This window comes from Brachypodium distachyon, chromosome 3 (assembly GCF_000005505.3).
Source record: "Brachypodium distachyon strain Bd21 chromosome 3, Brachypodium_distachyon_v3.0, whole genome shotgun sequence".
Classification (NCBI taxonomy): Eukaryota; Viridiplantae; Streptophyta; class Magnoliopsida; order Poales; family Poaceae; genus Brachypodium; species Brachypodium distachyon.
The window spans coordinates 6,800,850-6,816,700 of record NC_016133.3 but is presented as its reverse complement, the minus strand read 5'-3'; the positions used below and the strand labels follow the sequence as shown (position 1 = coordinate 6,816,700).

Here is a 15,851-nt window from a genome sequence, read left to right as displayed (position 1 = left end):
CTGCCCATCTCCAGCTTCCTCGCAGGCAGTGCGGTTTGAGCTCTCGGGTGCAATCTTCAGTTCCACCTTGGACCCGTCCCTGAAGAACAGCTTGCGCTTGCGGTGGGAGGAGCTGCCTGTCATGAAGGAGGACCTGTGCTCGAACTTCTTGTAAGGAGACGCCCGTTGTTCGACGCAGTAGCGGACGAGCTTCTCCTCTTCCGCCATGAGACAGTTCCTGCTGATATGGCCCACAAGGTGTGACGCTCCTCACTCGATTACTCAGGATATAGTGGATACAATTCCCCAGCGTCACGCCGAGATACAGTTTCCTCAGATCGAAGGATCCTTGGGGAAGAAGAAGATGGGGAAAGGAGTTCAGCGTTTAAGCTATTACATAATCGATACCCTTCTCCGGTGCACAGTAACGCTTAAGTAGCAGCAGTCTCCGGCTCCTGCGAGATGGGCCGGCAAGTCTTGGGCTTCATCTGCACATTGACGGCCCATTGAGCACGCGCCAATCTCTTCTCCTTCTTAGCCTTCAGCTTCTCTTGCCTGCGCACTTCACGACGCTGCTCCATGTCCAGGAAGGTCGTGACACAAGGCCACAGTAAAAGCAAAAATCTGGAACCTTTTCATACTTAACCTCATATCTCATCACTTCCTCTTCACCCCTGCCTTTCACCTTGATCCACCTCTGCAGGGGGCGGTGGATGTCATGGAGGATGCGGATGCGCAGGTAGTCGTCCCAGACACGGCCGCGGTTGTCGGCGGCCACCTGGAGGACGCGGCCCAGGCGCTCGCCCAGTGCCCTACCGACCTACTCGTTCATCATGGACAGGGGCAGGTCCATGATTCGCACCCAGACCGGCATGTACCTCAGGGTGATGTCAGAAGCAGAGGATCGCCCGTCGTACGCCTCCAGTAGCAGCGCGTCGCCGTGGTGAGTCCACGGCCCTCCCGCGAGCACATGGCGGTAGTGCCCTTCATGATGAAATTCGATGAGAAACTTCTTGTCTGCGAGGGCCTTGTACATCATACCTCCGCGCAGTTGCCAGATGGTCTTCATGCGGAGGAACAGGGAGTAGGCGCTGAAGACGCCGCTGGTGTTGAAGCGAGCGATGACGATGTAGTTGTCGCTGAGTTCCTTCTTCAGCTCGTCGAAGTCGGCGATGAAGGTGGTGTCGTCCTCCTCCAGGTGCGTGTCAAGGCGCAGGGGGTCCAGCTGTCCCCCAGCCTCGCGCTCCGCCAGCAGCTGCAGGGCTCTGCTGTTGGAGCCCTCCACGACATGACTCTTCCCCTTTCTCCTGGAAATGGTTAAATTAGGAGTCCTAGTTAATAGTATCCTTAGTTAGAAAGAGATAAATGGTTTATAAGGTTTATAAAGTGCCTAAAAAGTGTATACTATCAGTTTTAAAAACTTATATAAAGAATGTAACAGTTACTAGCCAGCGTACAGTTAAACGGATACTTATTACCTGCATGTAACTAATGTATCAAAGTATTGAAACTTTAGATACATCAGCTTGCTCTTCCCTATATATATGTAGGCATATATATGGATGTAGAGGCCGGAGGTGACACAATATCGTACCATCATACGAGCTCATAAGTGTTGAGTATTGCATTTTCTCTATAGACAAGTACACTAAGCCCGTGCTACTCGTGCTACTCCTCATATCATTTGCTATTCATTCACAATGTAAGTGCGAGACATGCAACCAAAGTTACTGCTATTTAACTTAGTTGATTTGTTCGTACATTAGCAGTATGTAGAGCACTATCTGCATTCATTATTAAAAGATGTTATAGCTTTGTCTTAAGTTTCACCAAGTTTATAGAAAAATGTACTAATGTCTGCAATATAAAGTATTATATGACGATATATATCATGACGAATTGCAGAGGCCGGGAACATGTCCTCCTTTAAAAAAAGTATCATGACAGATTTACAAAACTAATTTACAATTATAGATGTTAGAGAATGTATGATGCATGTTGCTTACAGTAGTGCTTCAAAATGAAACTGGTTTATTCTTAACCTTCAGTGCTTATTTCTATGCCACGGATGTCTATTTAAGCACATGTCCTACAGAACATAAGCACTGCTGCTAAACAAAACCTTTTATTTTGTATAAGCACCCTGCCTTGTAGCATTGTACATGATCTTAATAGATTATTCCAGAAAGTTGGTCAAACATTAAGATACTTGATTTTATAACCATGGTAAAACATCTTACATTTACATTTAGAAACAGATGGAGTACTAATTAGCTGAGCCATGCTTGTCTGCTAGTTCTTTTGTTTGATGGGCATGAGCTCTGTACTATATAATTCCATACCAACATGCTCACACTGACGAATTACAATCTCCTTCGATTTTGTAGGCAAAAGCATAGAAGCTGACAAGGAGTAATTAATCATGGCAAAGATTTATGATTTCGCAGGTATTTATATTTTGCGATTAATAATACTATATTGTGCAATTAAGGATACTATGGTTCTATAGCAAGAAGTAATGTTATGCTAACTAAAATTAATGCCACATGTACTAGAAACATGTTTTAATCTGGTACGTGAATCGTTATTATGTCAACGCCATATTGATCAATATATGTGTTGTTCGTATGTGATGATATTAGATCAGTACATAGAACTAAAAATTAAATCATGATGCAGCATATACAATTTTAGGTTTTTATATTCTCGCTGACATGCAAATAAGAGGGGGAGAAATAGGAAAACAAAGGAAATAATCCCCTCTACCCATAAATGCAATTCAACCTTTAGTTGAAAGACACCTACAAGATGCTAATGATCTAGAGCCTAGTACAACTGTGCACACAAATTCTAGTGTTAGGACATTAAATTACCTTGACTCTGTCGTGATGGGGAAATAATGTGGAGTCCGAAAGTATAAATAAAGCTTCCACAAATTATATCGATGAAGGAGAATCATATTACAAAACGACTACATTGTCAACATATATTTCTTCAAAATTGCTAAAAAAAACTTCTTGAGGCCTAAATCAAAATCCATGGTAGAGTGCCTCAAGCACAATCAAATTGGTTCACATGAAACGAAGTAATTGAAGAATTGTGCTCCCTCAATAATAGAGGGGTATTTTCCTCAGAAATAGCAACTCATCATAATTCCTTCCCTATGGGAGAAACAAAAACAATGAGTTGATAAGATAACTGAGGCTTGGAGCACAAGGATTCACATAGAGACCTGACATCAATTACGATGTGACACACTCTTCTATGGTAAGTGGAATAATGTTTCAATTTTCAAAATCATAGGTGGAACTAATGAATTTGATATAGTGGGCACATACACATATGGGTCACTAGGGATATCTATGTGAAATTATCTTGACGGCTTAATTTTTTTCCCAAGGAAACACAATACAGATTCAGACGCTAACAAAAACGCAGGCACACTCACCCTATGAACGAACGCACGCACACCCTACCCCTATGAGCACCTCGGAGAGACTGGTCCAGCACAACAACGCCTCATAGTTGATGGATACGTCACTCCCACAGAAAGCACAAAACCGGTTAAGCCTGAAATAAATTCAGCAAAATGTGAGCACCTTACCAAGTCGAAAACTTGAACCTGAATGGGCTGGTTCCACCACAGAAAATCAACCACCTACCTAAGCTACCCTCAGTTCCCGATGGCTTAAAGTTTTAGATTAAAGAGCGCAACATGTATTGTGCAGAACATGTATTAGAGCCTATGAAAAAAAGTTTGTTAAAATAGACTCAGCGATATCCAGTTTTGAAGCATTCTCCAACATGAAGCCAACGGTAAACAAGTGTTGTGAGTCAAACAAACCGTTTAATTAATCCACAGAACATTTTTTATTCTTGAAATCGGCTTTAAATATGTTGATGTCATACGTTTGTGTATCTTCCTTGTGTATGGCTCCCGCAATCTTGTGTGTGCAACTAACATTTCTTAATTTTCGCGTGCAATTGATCACAACTCTGTAGTCGAAAGGGACTTTGGGTAAATGAGTAGGCTCTGCATGGGATGCATTGCATTCACCCAAACCCCGGTGGAAATCAAACTATACACTGGTCAGAAGAATCAACGCCAAAATTGTCTTTGGCTTCGCAGCCGTCTATTTTGTTCCGATCAAACTTGAGGTCGAGGAGTTGGCGGAGGATCTGGCTCATGGACGGCCTTGATCGCGGATCCTCGCGGGTGCAGACCACGCCAAGCTCGAACACGGTTACCATGTCATCCAAGTGGGCTGGATCAAGGATTTCATCGTCCACCAGGCCGGCAAACGGACCTCCATTCCTGTACCTTTTCGATGCCCATTTGGCTAAACAGCTTCCCGACTCCGTGCCGCCGTCCTGCGCGCCCCGGCCGGTGGCGAGCTCCAGCAGGACCACCCCGAAGCTGTAGACATCCACCTTCTCGCTCACCTTTGCCCTCTGTATGTACTCTGCGAAATCAAATGCACGGATTAGACTTCAGACACATCATTGCTATACATTAAAGGTCAGTGTTATGAATTTTATCATATGGGTTACTTGCAGACAATGTGCAGGGGAGTAGTGACCTGGAGCGATGTAACCAAAGGTCCCGCAAACGGCAGAGGCCGCCTCCGACTCGCCGGACTTGGCAAGGATTCGAGCAAGCCCAAAGTCGGCGATCTTGGCTCTGAAACTGCAGTCAAGCAGGACGTTGCTGCACTTGACGTCACGGTGGATGACCGGCCGGACCAAGTCCTCATGCATGTAGCTAAGGCCTCTGGCGACGTCAACGGCGATGCTCAGCCTCGTCGACCAGTCTAGTGGCCCGACAACACCGGCATGCTTCTGGTGGCGGCGATGCAGCCAACGGTCCAGGCTCCCGTTCTCCATGTTCTCGTACACGAGAAGCTTGTCATCGTCGCCGGAGATGCAGCAGAGCAGGTTGACGATGTTGTCATGCCGGAGTTCCCCCAGCGTATTTACCTCCGACTCAAACTCCTTTTCAAGGCTCGTGTCCGCCTTCCCGGCGTTCCCGATCCTCTTCACGGCCACCGTCCTTTGGCTGTCGCTGCCACATCCTCCTGCCTTTCCTCTGCGCAGCTGGATTCGGTACACTTTACCTGAGCCGCCCCTGCCAATCAAGTTCTCCTCCCTGATCCCGCTGATTATGTCGTGCTCCATGAAATCCAGCGCCCTGAACGCTGTCATCTTCCACGACGTAACGTCTCGGCGGCCCCTCCTACGCGAGAGGAGAAGCCATCCAGTAATGGCGGCGCTGATGAGAGTTATGCTGGGAAGCACGACCAACAGAATGATGATTACATGGTGGTCGTGGCTGCTGCTGCTGCTGCTTCCGGCGCATAGGCGTAGGCTGGAGCCTGGTACTCCGGAGCACAGACCGGGGTTGTCCAGGACACTCTGGTAGTACGCGGGGCTCTGCAGCCAGACCGGTATCACGCCAGTGAGTTGATTACATGAGAGGTTTATGAAGTTGATGTGGAGATTACTAAAATCTGGCGGTATGTCGCCGGTGAGCTCGTTCTTGGAGAGGTCAAGGACGTTGAGCGCTGGCAGCGACCCAATCCCTGTTGGAATCGGCCCAGATATCTTGTTGCTGCTGAGGTCGAGAAAATTCAGCCTTCTCAAAAACTGGACGGACATCGGAATTGGGCCAGATAAACGATTCCTGGCGAGGTTGAGATCAGCGAGGTTGGCGAGTCCAGTCATGTTAGGCGGCAAAATGCCCGAGAACAAATTATTTTGCGCATGAAACGTTTGTAGCCTGTATGCAGTCATCGGGATGGCACCGGAGAATCTGTTGTTGTCCATTTCGATCCTCGAGATCAAAGGCGATATCTTCGCGGGCAGAGTGCCGGTGAAGCTGTTGTCATGAATCAGGACGGTGGTGAGCTTGGGGAATGACCATATCTTCTCCGGGAAATCCCCGGTGAAGCTGTTGTTTTCCGCCATGATGTTGTCCAGCGTGTCGCACTCTCCGAGTCCCGCTGGGAACACCCCCGAGAATCCGTTGTTGAAGACCACGAGGTCGTAGAGCTGCTTGTTGGCGCAGAGCGTCTCTGGCAGCCCCCCTGAGAGGAGGTTGTTGGCGACCTCGAAGTTGCCCAGCGGGGAGTGTTTGCCGAGCTCCGGTGGCAGAGGGCCCGAAAGCTTGTTATCGAATAGCCGGATGTCGGCGAGGTTCGGGAGCAGCCCGAGGCTCACCGGGATCGGCCCGGCGATGTCGTTGTAGTACAGAAACAGCAAGCTCAGGTTCTTCATGCTGCCGATGGTATCGTGTATGGGTCCGGTGAGCCTGTTGCTTGACAGGTCGAGCTGGAGCATGCTCACGGCGGCGTCAAACGGCCCGATCCCGCCGGTGAATCTATTGCCGTACATGTATAGGTACTGGAGCTTCTGAAGCTTCCATATCCACACGGGGATTTTGCCCTGCAGGTTATTCATGGCCATGTCCAGGATCGAGAGTTCGTTGAGCGCTGACAAGCTGCTGGGGATTCTACCGGTCAGGTTCATCCCCGACAGCCACAGAAGTGTCAGCTTAGTCAGCTTGCCGAACGCGTCGGGCAGAGGCCCCGGCGCGAACGGGTTGCTGGCCAGCGTCAGCGTCTCAAGCTCAACCAGGCGGCCGATGGCGGCAGCTGGGTAGCTCCCGTTGAAGCTGTTGGTGTCAAGAACCAGGGACTTGAGCTTCAGGAATCCCCCAATGGCTGACGGCACGTGGCCGATGAAACCATTGGCTGACAGGTTCAGGTGCAGCATCTCCGAAGAGAGTTTGCCAATGTCGCCCGGGAGGCTGCCGGCGAGCTGATTATTGGAGAGGTCGAGGTACTGCAGAGTCGAGCAGCCATAGAGCACCTTGGGGAACTCGCCGGTGAGGTTGTTGTAGGAAAGGTCTAAGGACGACAGGTGCTTGAGCCTGCATACGGAGGCTGGGATTGGATTGGCTATGTGGAGTTTTGCGAAAGACAAGGTGGTGACCTGGCCATTGCTGTTGCAGGTAACTCCATCCCAGTTACAGTGGGCGAGATGAACGGAGCTTTTGGGTTTCCATGAGCTCAGTGCAGCAGGGCTTCCCCAGTCTCGCCGGATGGTTAGGAGGGTTTGTAGCTCTCCGTGGTGGGGCTTCGCATGGGTACCGGAGGTGAGGAAGACGAGAAGTAAGGCAAGATAGCAGCAAGCCATTCTTGGACAAGATAGCAGTCAGCGTCTGCGCTAGCAGTCTCTTGGGTTTCCATGAAGACTTGTAGAGTGGGGAGTGGTTAAGGAATTTGGTGGAGAAAAGGACTTCATGAGTCGTTGGTCAAAGTCTTCCATGATGGAACCATTCCCCAATTCCAAATGCATCCAAACAACAGAATTCAGAAACCTAATTCCTTGCTCCCATCCAACGGGATGTTACAGAATTTGCAGGTAAAAGGTGTACAGTAGTCTTATCGATGACCAAAACTGATAATATGCCACCCAAGCCTGACTAAACCTATTTAACTAATGTAAAACAGAGCAACTGTAAACAACTTACAAGCTGACCACTTTGTGCATAAGATCAGGTAATGCAGATAGTAGATGTTCACATTCCTTGGTAACGTCTTCTCCTTCTAAGAAGCAACCGATATATATCTCCATGTAGTTGATTGAATATTTCTACGCAAGCTTCGTTTAAGATCCCCTTCTGACAAAATCTATGTCAGAACTCGGAAGCAATGTTTGTGAGCAAACAAACTTACCAACCACAGGTATGAAACCTCAGAATCCATTTAGCCAGAAGTCATTGTTTCCTTCGACTATCCTCCTCCCTCACAGTTCAGACAGACGAGAACTGTCATTAGAAACAAAGTACCAAACAGCAGTGTAAACACAATAGAGTACTTTAGATGGCTAAATACAAGATTGTGATTACAAGACATGCCTCGTTGATGCTTTCTGGCCTCTGGAGCATACCCAATTCTGCACCTGCATGAGCTTTAGAAACCACTTCAATCACATCATTCAGCTTCGCAGACAAAAATAGTCAAAGGGTAAGAGTAAAATTCAGATCGTCAGAAAAATAATGATGATTTGGACAGGGAGAATGCATAGGAAGCAAAACCTCTATCTGGAAGGCCACTTCAAATCACTACATTCCCATCAGTGCAGATTCTCAGGAAGGATGTTCCCAGTGAGCATTTCTGGTTTGTCCAGAAACTCAGCACGATTTGCCAAGCTATTGATTCCCTCGAACTTCATTTCATCCTTCTCAGCCACACATTTTATAGGCGTGTGGACTGCCATTGTTTGAACCGTGCCATTTACAATACATGGCATTGAGCTTTCAGGATCAACAGTTTCATCAACTAAACCAACTGTTTCCACTGCTGCACAGCTTGAGCCTGACGCAGTAGACTCCTCAGATCCATGTGGTGAACTAGAGCAATTTGATGGTTCCAGACTTACATCACCATGCAACAGACTATTCTGAAGTCCACTACAGAGAGCGCTAGAAACCGATTTGACTGGGTTTTCACATACAATTTTACTGATGTTGCTCCCATACTCAGGTGGAGTTTCCTTGTAACCTGGACTTACTGAAGACCTTTTAACAGATTTGCATGATTCGATGTGACCAGCTTCATCAATATCATGCTTTCTCTTAAGTTGACCCTCCAGGGATCCAGTCAGTGTGCCATCTTCATTGTCATTTCTATCAGACTGCTCTTGCTCGTTTGGAAGCATTGGTGGACAATGTTTCTTGTAACCCTGTTCAAATACATAATAGGGGATCTGCTTCTTATGAACATGGGTAACTGCTAAATCCATCCCAGACTTCCACGATGTATACAATCCCATTTCATGCATAAACTCATCTACTGTTCCTCGGATATCAAATTTTTGACCATGCATTTTCATCCCCTCTTTCCTTGATAAGCCCATGTAGAAGGAAGAGTGAGCACACTGTGCCAAAGGATTTGCATACTCCAATGGGTAAGGATGACACTGCAGCATTCCTTTGGTGTCCCGCTCAATCTACATTTTAGAAAAGATAGATTACCACAAGGGAAGAAATTATTTGGCCGGATCTAACAGAAGGCCTGCTTTAAGATATGTTCGAAAATCCAAATGTATGATCACAAATAGTAACTGTAGTTGGATTCAAGCAGAGGTGCAATAAAAAAAAAAGAATAGAGCAACCTTTAAAGTCAGCTGTCTCAGTCGAGATTCAACCCATCCCTTCCAAAGCCGAAGATCATCGTCATCATCTGCAACAATGTCGACCACTAGATATTTTGTATATGCCTCAAAAAACTGGAAAGGCTCAAACAAAGCAGTCCAACTGGCCTTATTAAGCTCGATTTCCTGCATCAAAGATAGGAACAACGTATTTCTCCAGAAAAGTAGTTCTTAAATGTAAACTTTAAGAAAGTTATACATAATGCATACCTGGAGAATTTTGTTTCCGAGCTTAAATTGCTCCATGATAACCCTCAATGTGCTAGTCGAAACATTGTAGCTAGAGTTCATGCGTGGATTGACTGGAGTAATGATGGGCATAACATGGGATCTATCACGAGGATTTTTACGTGGATCCCATGCTGAAAAACCAAGGTCATCGTTCTCAATTGCACGAAGCATCACCGGATTTGGCCACTGCCACTGTGTAAAAACTCTGAAGAATCTTGAAACCAGCATACTTGGAACAGCGTTAGGATAGAGTTGGCAGACACGAGCAACCAATATGGCCCAATTGACACCCCCAAGCAAACCAGTAACCTAACAAGGAAATCCATTAGAAAAAAATCATGATTCACATGTAAAAGAAAACTCTTTCTTGGCATGGTGATAGTTTGATTCGGTCCCACTTGCAAATTTAAGTGTATCATAGATGATAAAACCAGGCTTACATTAGAATAAACACCCCTTCTCTTTGCCCAGTACCTCAAACACCTGAGTGTTGTCCTGAAGTTCTACAAAACATATTTTTATTTTACTAACAAGGTAGAACTCAATAGTCAATAATATAAGATAATGGTAATTTCTTAGTTAAAATAACCTCAGTGTTTGGAACAAGTCGAAGAATCTGGTCTGCCACCCTGCACCCATTAAGACTTCGAACAGTTGCTTCATCAACATCACAAATCACAGATCCTTGAGAGATGTCAAAATCCTGCATCATTAAAGAAATAGAGGTCACAGGTTAAACATGTATCATGAACTTTTTCTTACTGTTTACAGACACAATGGCAAGAGATAGAAGTTCAGGCAAATAAACTGTTAAGTGTTGCACAACTTGCATCGACGGTCAAACAGTTCGTCTTTGTCATAACCTTGAGGCTGTTACTAAATGACAGCCATTTAAGTTGAATCATATGCTATAAATCTCCGTCAAAGGTTCAATTAACATAACATTTTAAAATAGCCGGTCTTTTCAAAATTGCCAAGAACTATTTGCGTTGTGCAGCTTAGAAACAATAAAAGCTGGGAAGGGACCTAACAGAAGAAAGCTTAGCAAAAACACTATCTCAAGCGCATGGTATAATCACCATGCATAACAATAGGACTACAACAAGTGCAGCAGAAGTATTTGCACACACAAATATTACAAAATGCAAACTTACTGGTGGTATTACTGAAAGAGATACTCTGGCGTAGAGAAGATCAATTGGTATCCCTTGAAACTTAAATTTCATAACAGGTACATGAGCATCAGGTACAGGCTGCAGTTGAGTCACTTCTTCCATTTGTGCTAATATGTCATGTAGTGTGACAAAGAAATCGTCCTGAAGAAATAGTCATCTCATCCATTATGAAGATTTATGTAATCCATGAACAGCATATGCTCTAAGCAACAAAAAGAAGACTTTACCTCTCGGTTCACATATGATGGTCCAACACATACAATATCGATGTCAGCTTCAGGCCCATGAACCTAACAAAGAGGTCGTTATCAAGTACTCAAATTTGCCTAGCACGGAGTATGAAATTATGTACTACGAAATAAATCATACTGTAATAGCAATGTAACAAAGTCGTAAAAGAACATAAAACTTCACAAAGCATGTATTGTGTTGAATGTTGCATGGACAGACTTGCTGCCCAGGAACCGGCACAAGTCTGTAATTTGTAGAATCCCTTGTTTATTACTCCCTCCGATCCATAATAAGTGTCTTGGATTTAATACAACCTTATGCTATTATTACTGCACTTCAAATAATATTTAAGAATTTTTCGGAAAAAGATGGAAAACCTTATACATTCGACTGTACCAAATCTTCCATAAAAAAAAATGATTGTCGAGTTCCGGACTTCAGGTGCAATGAGGGACATGCGACCAACACAAAACAAAACATACTAAATAGTCAATAACTCCAAATTTCTTATGCTCAACTTTTTTATCTCAATCACAATTATCAGTTATTGCTTGATTGGGGTATATGATGAATTCAAGGAGTGCAGAAGTCGAAAGTACCCCTTCAGGTTGTTATTAGTTGCTGTTTTAGCTCGTATCACACAGAACAAGTGGTATTTGATGGTTAATAACATGATCTGATAATTAATGGCATACAAATTACTCCACTGGTCACCCTACTCATCCAATCAAAACAAGAATTTTTGTCCTCTGACACAGTCCTAGCGATGTCACCACAACATTACTTTTGGGGTGATTAATTGTAGATTTTAGCGATTAACTATAGCAACCTTTGAGCAAAAATTGAAGCACTTGATCCTAGAATACAAGTAATGCCACACTGATAAACTATGCAATATCAAAGGAATGCAGTGCCGAGTTGCCAAACTACCCAGCATAGGCGATACTAATTTAGTGGTAGTTAATTCACATTGATAAGATACATCAAGAAGAAACTAATTCTGTGAATTAATCAGGCAGAGAAGGACAAGGTGTACGTAAAAAAGAAAACTCCAAAAGAAGGGCAGAAAAAGCAGTTACCCCCAATCGGTAAGATCCAAAAGTGAAAAGAACTGCATTTGCCTTTTCAACCATTTGGTCAGCATACCCTTTCTGACTAGTTAACTGTTTCACCCATTCCTTGACTATCTGCAAACTCAATAAAAAGCCGGGTCACGGTAAACTGCAGCGCAGAAAAAGAAAGGACCTGATAAAACACAAGTCACACTACTAAATAGGACTAGCATTTGTAGAAGAGGAAAATGCATGGCTAGTCAATCATCTTGGCGAGCATGTGCAATTTTAATCAACGTACATGAAAATTGTAAAAAACACGTTTATAAGCTGGAAATTATGTGCATCCATGGTCAAAGATACGTTTGGACAGCCCATATGTTGAGCTGGCATGCCGACATGGACAAAATGGCCCATGCCAGGGCATTCCGGTTGTGCAAATAGGCCCCTTAAATTTTTCAGCTTCACCATCGTCTCCATTGTCATCCTCGTCCCCAAGACCCGACGAGCTTTCGTTCGCTGCTTATTCGGTAGGTAGCTACCATGGCCACCCGCCCCCGCCTGTGACGTCCTCCTCCTCGTCGCTGTAGGCAGAGCAGCTGGTGTCATGGCAGTGCAGGAAGGCGACTGGTGCTCTGACACTGGCAACTGTGGGATCGGGATGCACTGCGGGACCAAAATCTGCTTGCGTGCCGCTCCCATCAACCCCCTCACCCACGTAATTAAGCTTCTTCGCCGGTGCCACCAAGCCCTCTAGCCACTCTCCCCCACCACCAGCAAGCCTCTCCCGGCCGCAGGAGCCCTGGCCATGATGCGCGTCGCTCCCGCGCGGATCCTCGCTTTCTCCCTAGCCTCACGGTGAGCGAGTTGGAGCTCCGCCATGATATCTTGGCCGCACGCCGCCGTGCCCTCTGACACCCTACGTGTATTTTCCTCCTGCAAAATAAATAAAGATGGCATGACGCCGGCGATCACGTGTCACAAGGGTGATACTTCCGGCACTGTTCTGTCCGTGTGCTTGATATGAGGGCCACAACGACCGATCCGTCTCCTAAAGAATAAATGCAGGGTCACTTCATAAAGAAACTACCTGTTTCGCGCCAAAATGCCCTGGCACTGGCCATTTGTCCACGTCGGCATGCCAGACCAGCGTCAGGGTCGGGTATTCGTATTTTTTACCTCGGGTTTTTACCTCGGGTGCACACAATTTCCATCTTATAAACGTGTTTGCTACAATTTTCAGCATGTTGACTAAATTGCACATGCTGGTCAAGTTGATAGACCAGCCATGCATTTTCCTCTTTATAGAATAGCAAAATGGAAATAGAAATAAAGCCAATAAAAACTTCTCATGTTTAGTCCGCACCAAAAATCCTGTAAATATAGTGCCCACAGGAAGCATTAAAATTATATATATGTATCAACATCCTTGCGCAAGGCAGAACTTTCCAATTAAAACAAGTGCAAAAAATGTTGAAACAGTAATGCTTCCGTGGTGTAAACATATTGCATCCTCCCAAGCCCACATCCTAGTTACCCTAGAATTTGAGGGGTTAACAAGTAATGGGTAGTTAACTAGCTATCGATATGATATCAACTTATGAAGTAAAGCAGGATGCAAGGGATTACCCGACCAATCTCGCGTAGCACCTCCTCCCGTTTGGCAGACTGCTCCTCTCCCTCGTAAAGGCCCGCTTCAACTAAGAACTGCAATCATATTTCCGACGACCCGAAAGCATTGATATTATCGATATGGACAGCATACATATCAGCGGAGCAGCAAAACATACGAAAATATCAATGAATAACCTTCTCCAGCTCAGACGTCTTCTGGAGATCGACCATGGTCGGTCCAGCCAAAGATAACGGCGGATCCATGCCGCTGGACCGCTTCAGGGACGATTGAGGCGTCACCCTTCCGGTGGCCACCGATCCCGCCATTCAACCACAGGAAACAAAAACGGCGGGACTTATGTCAGTGCAACCAAAGCGGAGGACCCAGTACCAGTAGGGCAAGGTAGGGCGGCCGCCGCCCTACCTTGATTTTTGCCTCAGTTACGAATTGGGGGAGATTAAGGAGATGGAACGGGGACCTAAGGGCAGGATCGATTCGTGGGGTGATGGGAGGAGAAACGTTTGGGAGCAAGAGAATCGAAGGGGAGATAACCGGCGGCGGCGGTGGTGGCGCCGCTTGCGTTACTGGAATCCAGTCGTGCGCGAGGAGGAAGACGAGCGAGGAGGCTGGGGCGCTCGGCAGCAGCGAGATGGGCCAGACAGGAGGGACATGCGGCTCAGGAAGGGAAAAAAGAAGGGAGAGGTAGATGCGCTTCGGCCCAAGGGGGAAAAAATGAGGTGAGAAGAGCAAAACTCTGTCGTAGGTGGCACTTGCCATCCTAATAAACTTAGGATTTTTTTACATATGAAAACAACAAAAAGTTAGATCTAATGTTCATTTTTCTAAAAAAAAAAGAACTTGTTGAAATTTCTAAAGAATCATTCTGCTTGTTTTCTACGAAACAATGCATCTACAATGAATTTTCATATGAAATTCTCGATCCTTTGGATTTTCTATGAAAACCCTATAAAATGAATAAGGCTTAAAGTGCAGCTGCTCGCCAATAATTTATGAAACACATGAATTTATGCTAAAAACCATATTGATCTCTCACGAAAAAGGAAAGAAATAATGCAAATCCTGACCAACGCCTACGTACTACATGCACTGCACTGATTCATCGATTCACTCGTCCAAATGCTAACTCGAACAAACTCCTCGTTGGAACTCTAATCACCAAATTCTCGACAATCCTCACGAAAGTCAATGTACCCACACTACCTGGAACAACGTGTAGAGACGGTGGAGAAGAAATCTAAGTGAGACGGATCACCTGCCGTACGGAGCCTGACGTAGTGGTGGCTGGCACGTGGGTCTGGGCTCCAACTGCCAGCCACCAGCACGGCAGCTGGCGCATGGTAGAGGAGATGCTTCCAATCCTAAGGTGCGTAAGAGGACAGAGTCGCACACTGTTGCGGGATGTTTGTGGTGTGTATGGAGGCGGAAGGTGCAACACGTCAAGTTTTGCCTAACTACAACTGTTGCACATTGTTGGAGCAGCAACTGCCGGCGAGTGGTTGTGCGCCGGATCTAGCCGGCGGCCGGCCTGGCCATCCTCAATGGCGGACGGCGGGCTCCTCGGAGGCGTTTTCGGCTGCAGATCTGGTGCAGTCACTCGTCTCCCTTCCCCGTGCGTATGGCTGTGGCTCGTGTGGCTTCTCACCGGTGTTGCTTCAGCGGTGGATGCCGGGACGGCGGTCGCGGGTCGCGTCTTGGTTGCCTGGGCCGCCGATCTGGCGTTTTGGGGCGCAGATTGGTCTCAGTCAAGCAGAGGAAGAATGTCGAGGCGGCGGCCTCGGAAGGGGGCGAAGGCGGTTGCTGCGCGGGGCGTGGTCGGGTTCTGGCCGCCGCGGCGGCCCTAGAAAGCGTTGGTCCTCAGGAGGTCTGATGCAATGGATGATGACGGGTTCTTGAGGCACGCCTCACGTCCTCCTGCGTCAGGGCGGCCCAAACCTGCTCCTCTTCGCAGATTTGGTTTCTCTCCCCTTCGTGCGGTGGCGGCGAGTGCGGTTCGGTGGTGCGGGGCTCTGGCGATGTTTCTTCCGTGCTCCTTTGGAGCCCGTCAAGGTCCTTCAGCCCTCTCTGGGGAGTCATGCCGGATCTGGCTTGCTCAGTGGAGGGGCTATGTGTGCTTCGATATGGCGGGGTTCTTTTTCGGTTCTCCCGTTGGTGCGTTGGCGTGTAGGCCGAGCGTTTGTTCGTTGCGTCGTTCCTCCCGTTGACTGCTAGGGGCTTCGTCCTCTTGTATCTGGTTTTTGCCCGGTTTTCCCTAATAAATTGGGCAACTCTAATTCTTCTATAATGAAATGTAGGAACCCCCTACCCCTTTTGAGGTGTCCTCAAAAAAAAATT

General features: G+C 46.5%; 3 protein-coding genes across 8 annotated transcripts; 1 reads left to right on the top strand and 2 right to left on the bottom strand.

Moving 5' to 3' along the window:
• The first annotated feature begins 443 nt into the window (after positions 1 to 443).
• LOC112271597 lies at positions 444 to 1,429 on the top strand. 2 transcript variants are annotated; one of them, XM_024461204.1, is made up of 2 exons: positions 444 to 570; positions 683 to 1,429. In XM_024461204.1, exon 2 carries the CDS (start codon positions 950 to 952, stop codon positions 1,298 to 1,300), a length of 351 nt encoding a protein of 116 aa, XP_024316972.1. In that variant the 5' UTR covers positions 444 to 570; positions 683 to 949; the 3' UTR covers positions 1,301 to 1,429. The 2 variants fall into 2 exon arrangements, with proteins under 2 accessions (XP_024316972.1, XP_024316971.1); XM_024461203.1 differs by having other exon boundaries at positions 477 to 589.
• A 1,769-nt stretch (positions 1,430 to 3,198) lies between these two features.
• LOC100823379 (receptor-like protein kinase HSL1) lies at positions 3,199 to 7,204 on the bottom strand. 2 transcript variants are annotated; one of them, XM_024461200.1, is made up of 3 exons: positions 4,560 to 7,204; positions 4,301 to 4,442; positions 3,199 to 3,549 (listed from the first exon to the last, which is right to left on the bottom strand). In XM_024461200.1, the coding sequence occupies exons 1-3, from the start codon at positions 7,171 to 7,173 to the stop codon at positions 3,429 to 3,431; spliced, it is 2,877 nt and encodes a 958-aa protein (XP_024316968.1). In that variant the 5' UTR covers positions 7,174 to 7,204; the 3' UTR covers positions 3,199 to 3,428. The 2 variants fall into 2 exon arrangements, with proteins under 2 accessions (XP_024316968.1, XP_014756587.1); XM_014901101.2 differs by lacking the exon at positions 3,199 to 3,549 and having other exon boundaries at positions 3,826 to 4,442.
• A 144-nt stretch (positions 7,205 to 7,348) lies between these two features.
• LOC100823067 (nuclear poly(A) polymerase 4) lies at positions 7,349 to 14,200 on the bottom strand. Of its 4 annotated transcripts, none has more exons than XR_002964866.1 (12): positions 13,694 to 14,200; positions 13,514 to 13,591; positions 11,912 to 12,019; positions 10,829 to 10,891; positions 10,581 to 10,742; positions 10,016 to 10,129; positions 9,867 to 9,929; positions 9,406 to 9,735; positions 9,157 to 9,321; positions 8,078 to 8,991; positions 7,898 to 7,981; positions 7,349 to 7,807 (listed from the first exon to the last, which is right to left on the bottom strand). XR_002964866.1 is itself a non-coding variant. In XM_024461202.1 (10 exons), the coding sequence occupies exons 1-10, from the start codon at positions 13,823 to 13,825 to the stop codon at positions 8,116 to 8,118; spliced, it is 2,091 nt and encodes a 696-aa protein (XP_024316970.1). In that variant the 5' UTR covers positions 13,826 to 14,200; the 3' UTR covers positions 7,997 to 8,115. The 4 variants fall into 4 exon arrangements, 1 of the variants encoding a protein (XP_024316970.1); XR_001407024.2 differs by having other exon boundaries at positions 7,898 to 7,950; XR_001407023.2 differs by having other exon boundaries at positions 7,898 to 7,941.
• Positions 14,201 to 15,851: the final 1,651 nt, after the last annotated feature.

Bases quoted from the DNA above. Each gene is read 5' to 3' on its own strand.
- LOC112271597 (XM_024461204.1), top strand. From the start codon at position 950: ATGGCGGTAGTGCCCTTCATGATGAAATTCGATGAGAAACTTCTTGTC.
- LOC100823379 (XM_014901101.2), bottom strand. From the start codon at position 7,173: ATGGCTTGCTGCTATCTTGCCTTACTTCTCGTCTTCCTCACCTCCGGT. The intron at 4,443-4,559 runs GTCACTACTCCC...TTGATTTCGCAG, and splicing joins CTTTGGTTACATCGCTCCAG to AGTACATACAGAGGGCAAAG.
- LOC100823067 (XM_024461202.1), bottom strand. From the start codon at position 13,825: ATGGCGGGATCGGTGGCCACCGGAAGGGTGACGCCTCAATCGTCCCTG. The intron at 13,592-13,693 runs GTTATTCATTGA...ATATGATTGCAG, and splicing joins AGACGTCTGAGCTGGAGAAG to TTCTTAGTTGAAGCGGGCCT. The intron at 8,992-9,156 runs GTTGCTCTATTC...TCTAAAATGTAG, and splicing joins TGAGACAGCTGACTTTAAAG to ATTGAGCGGGACACCAAAGG.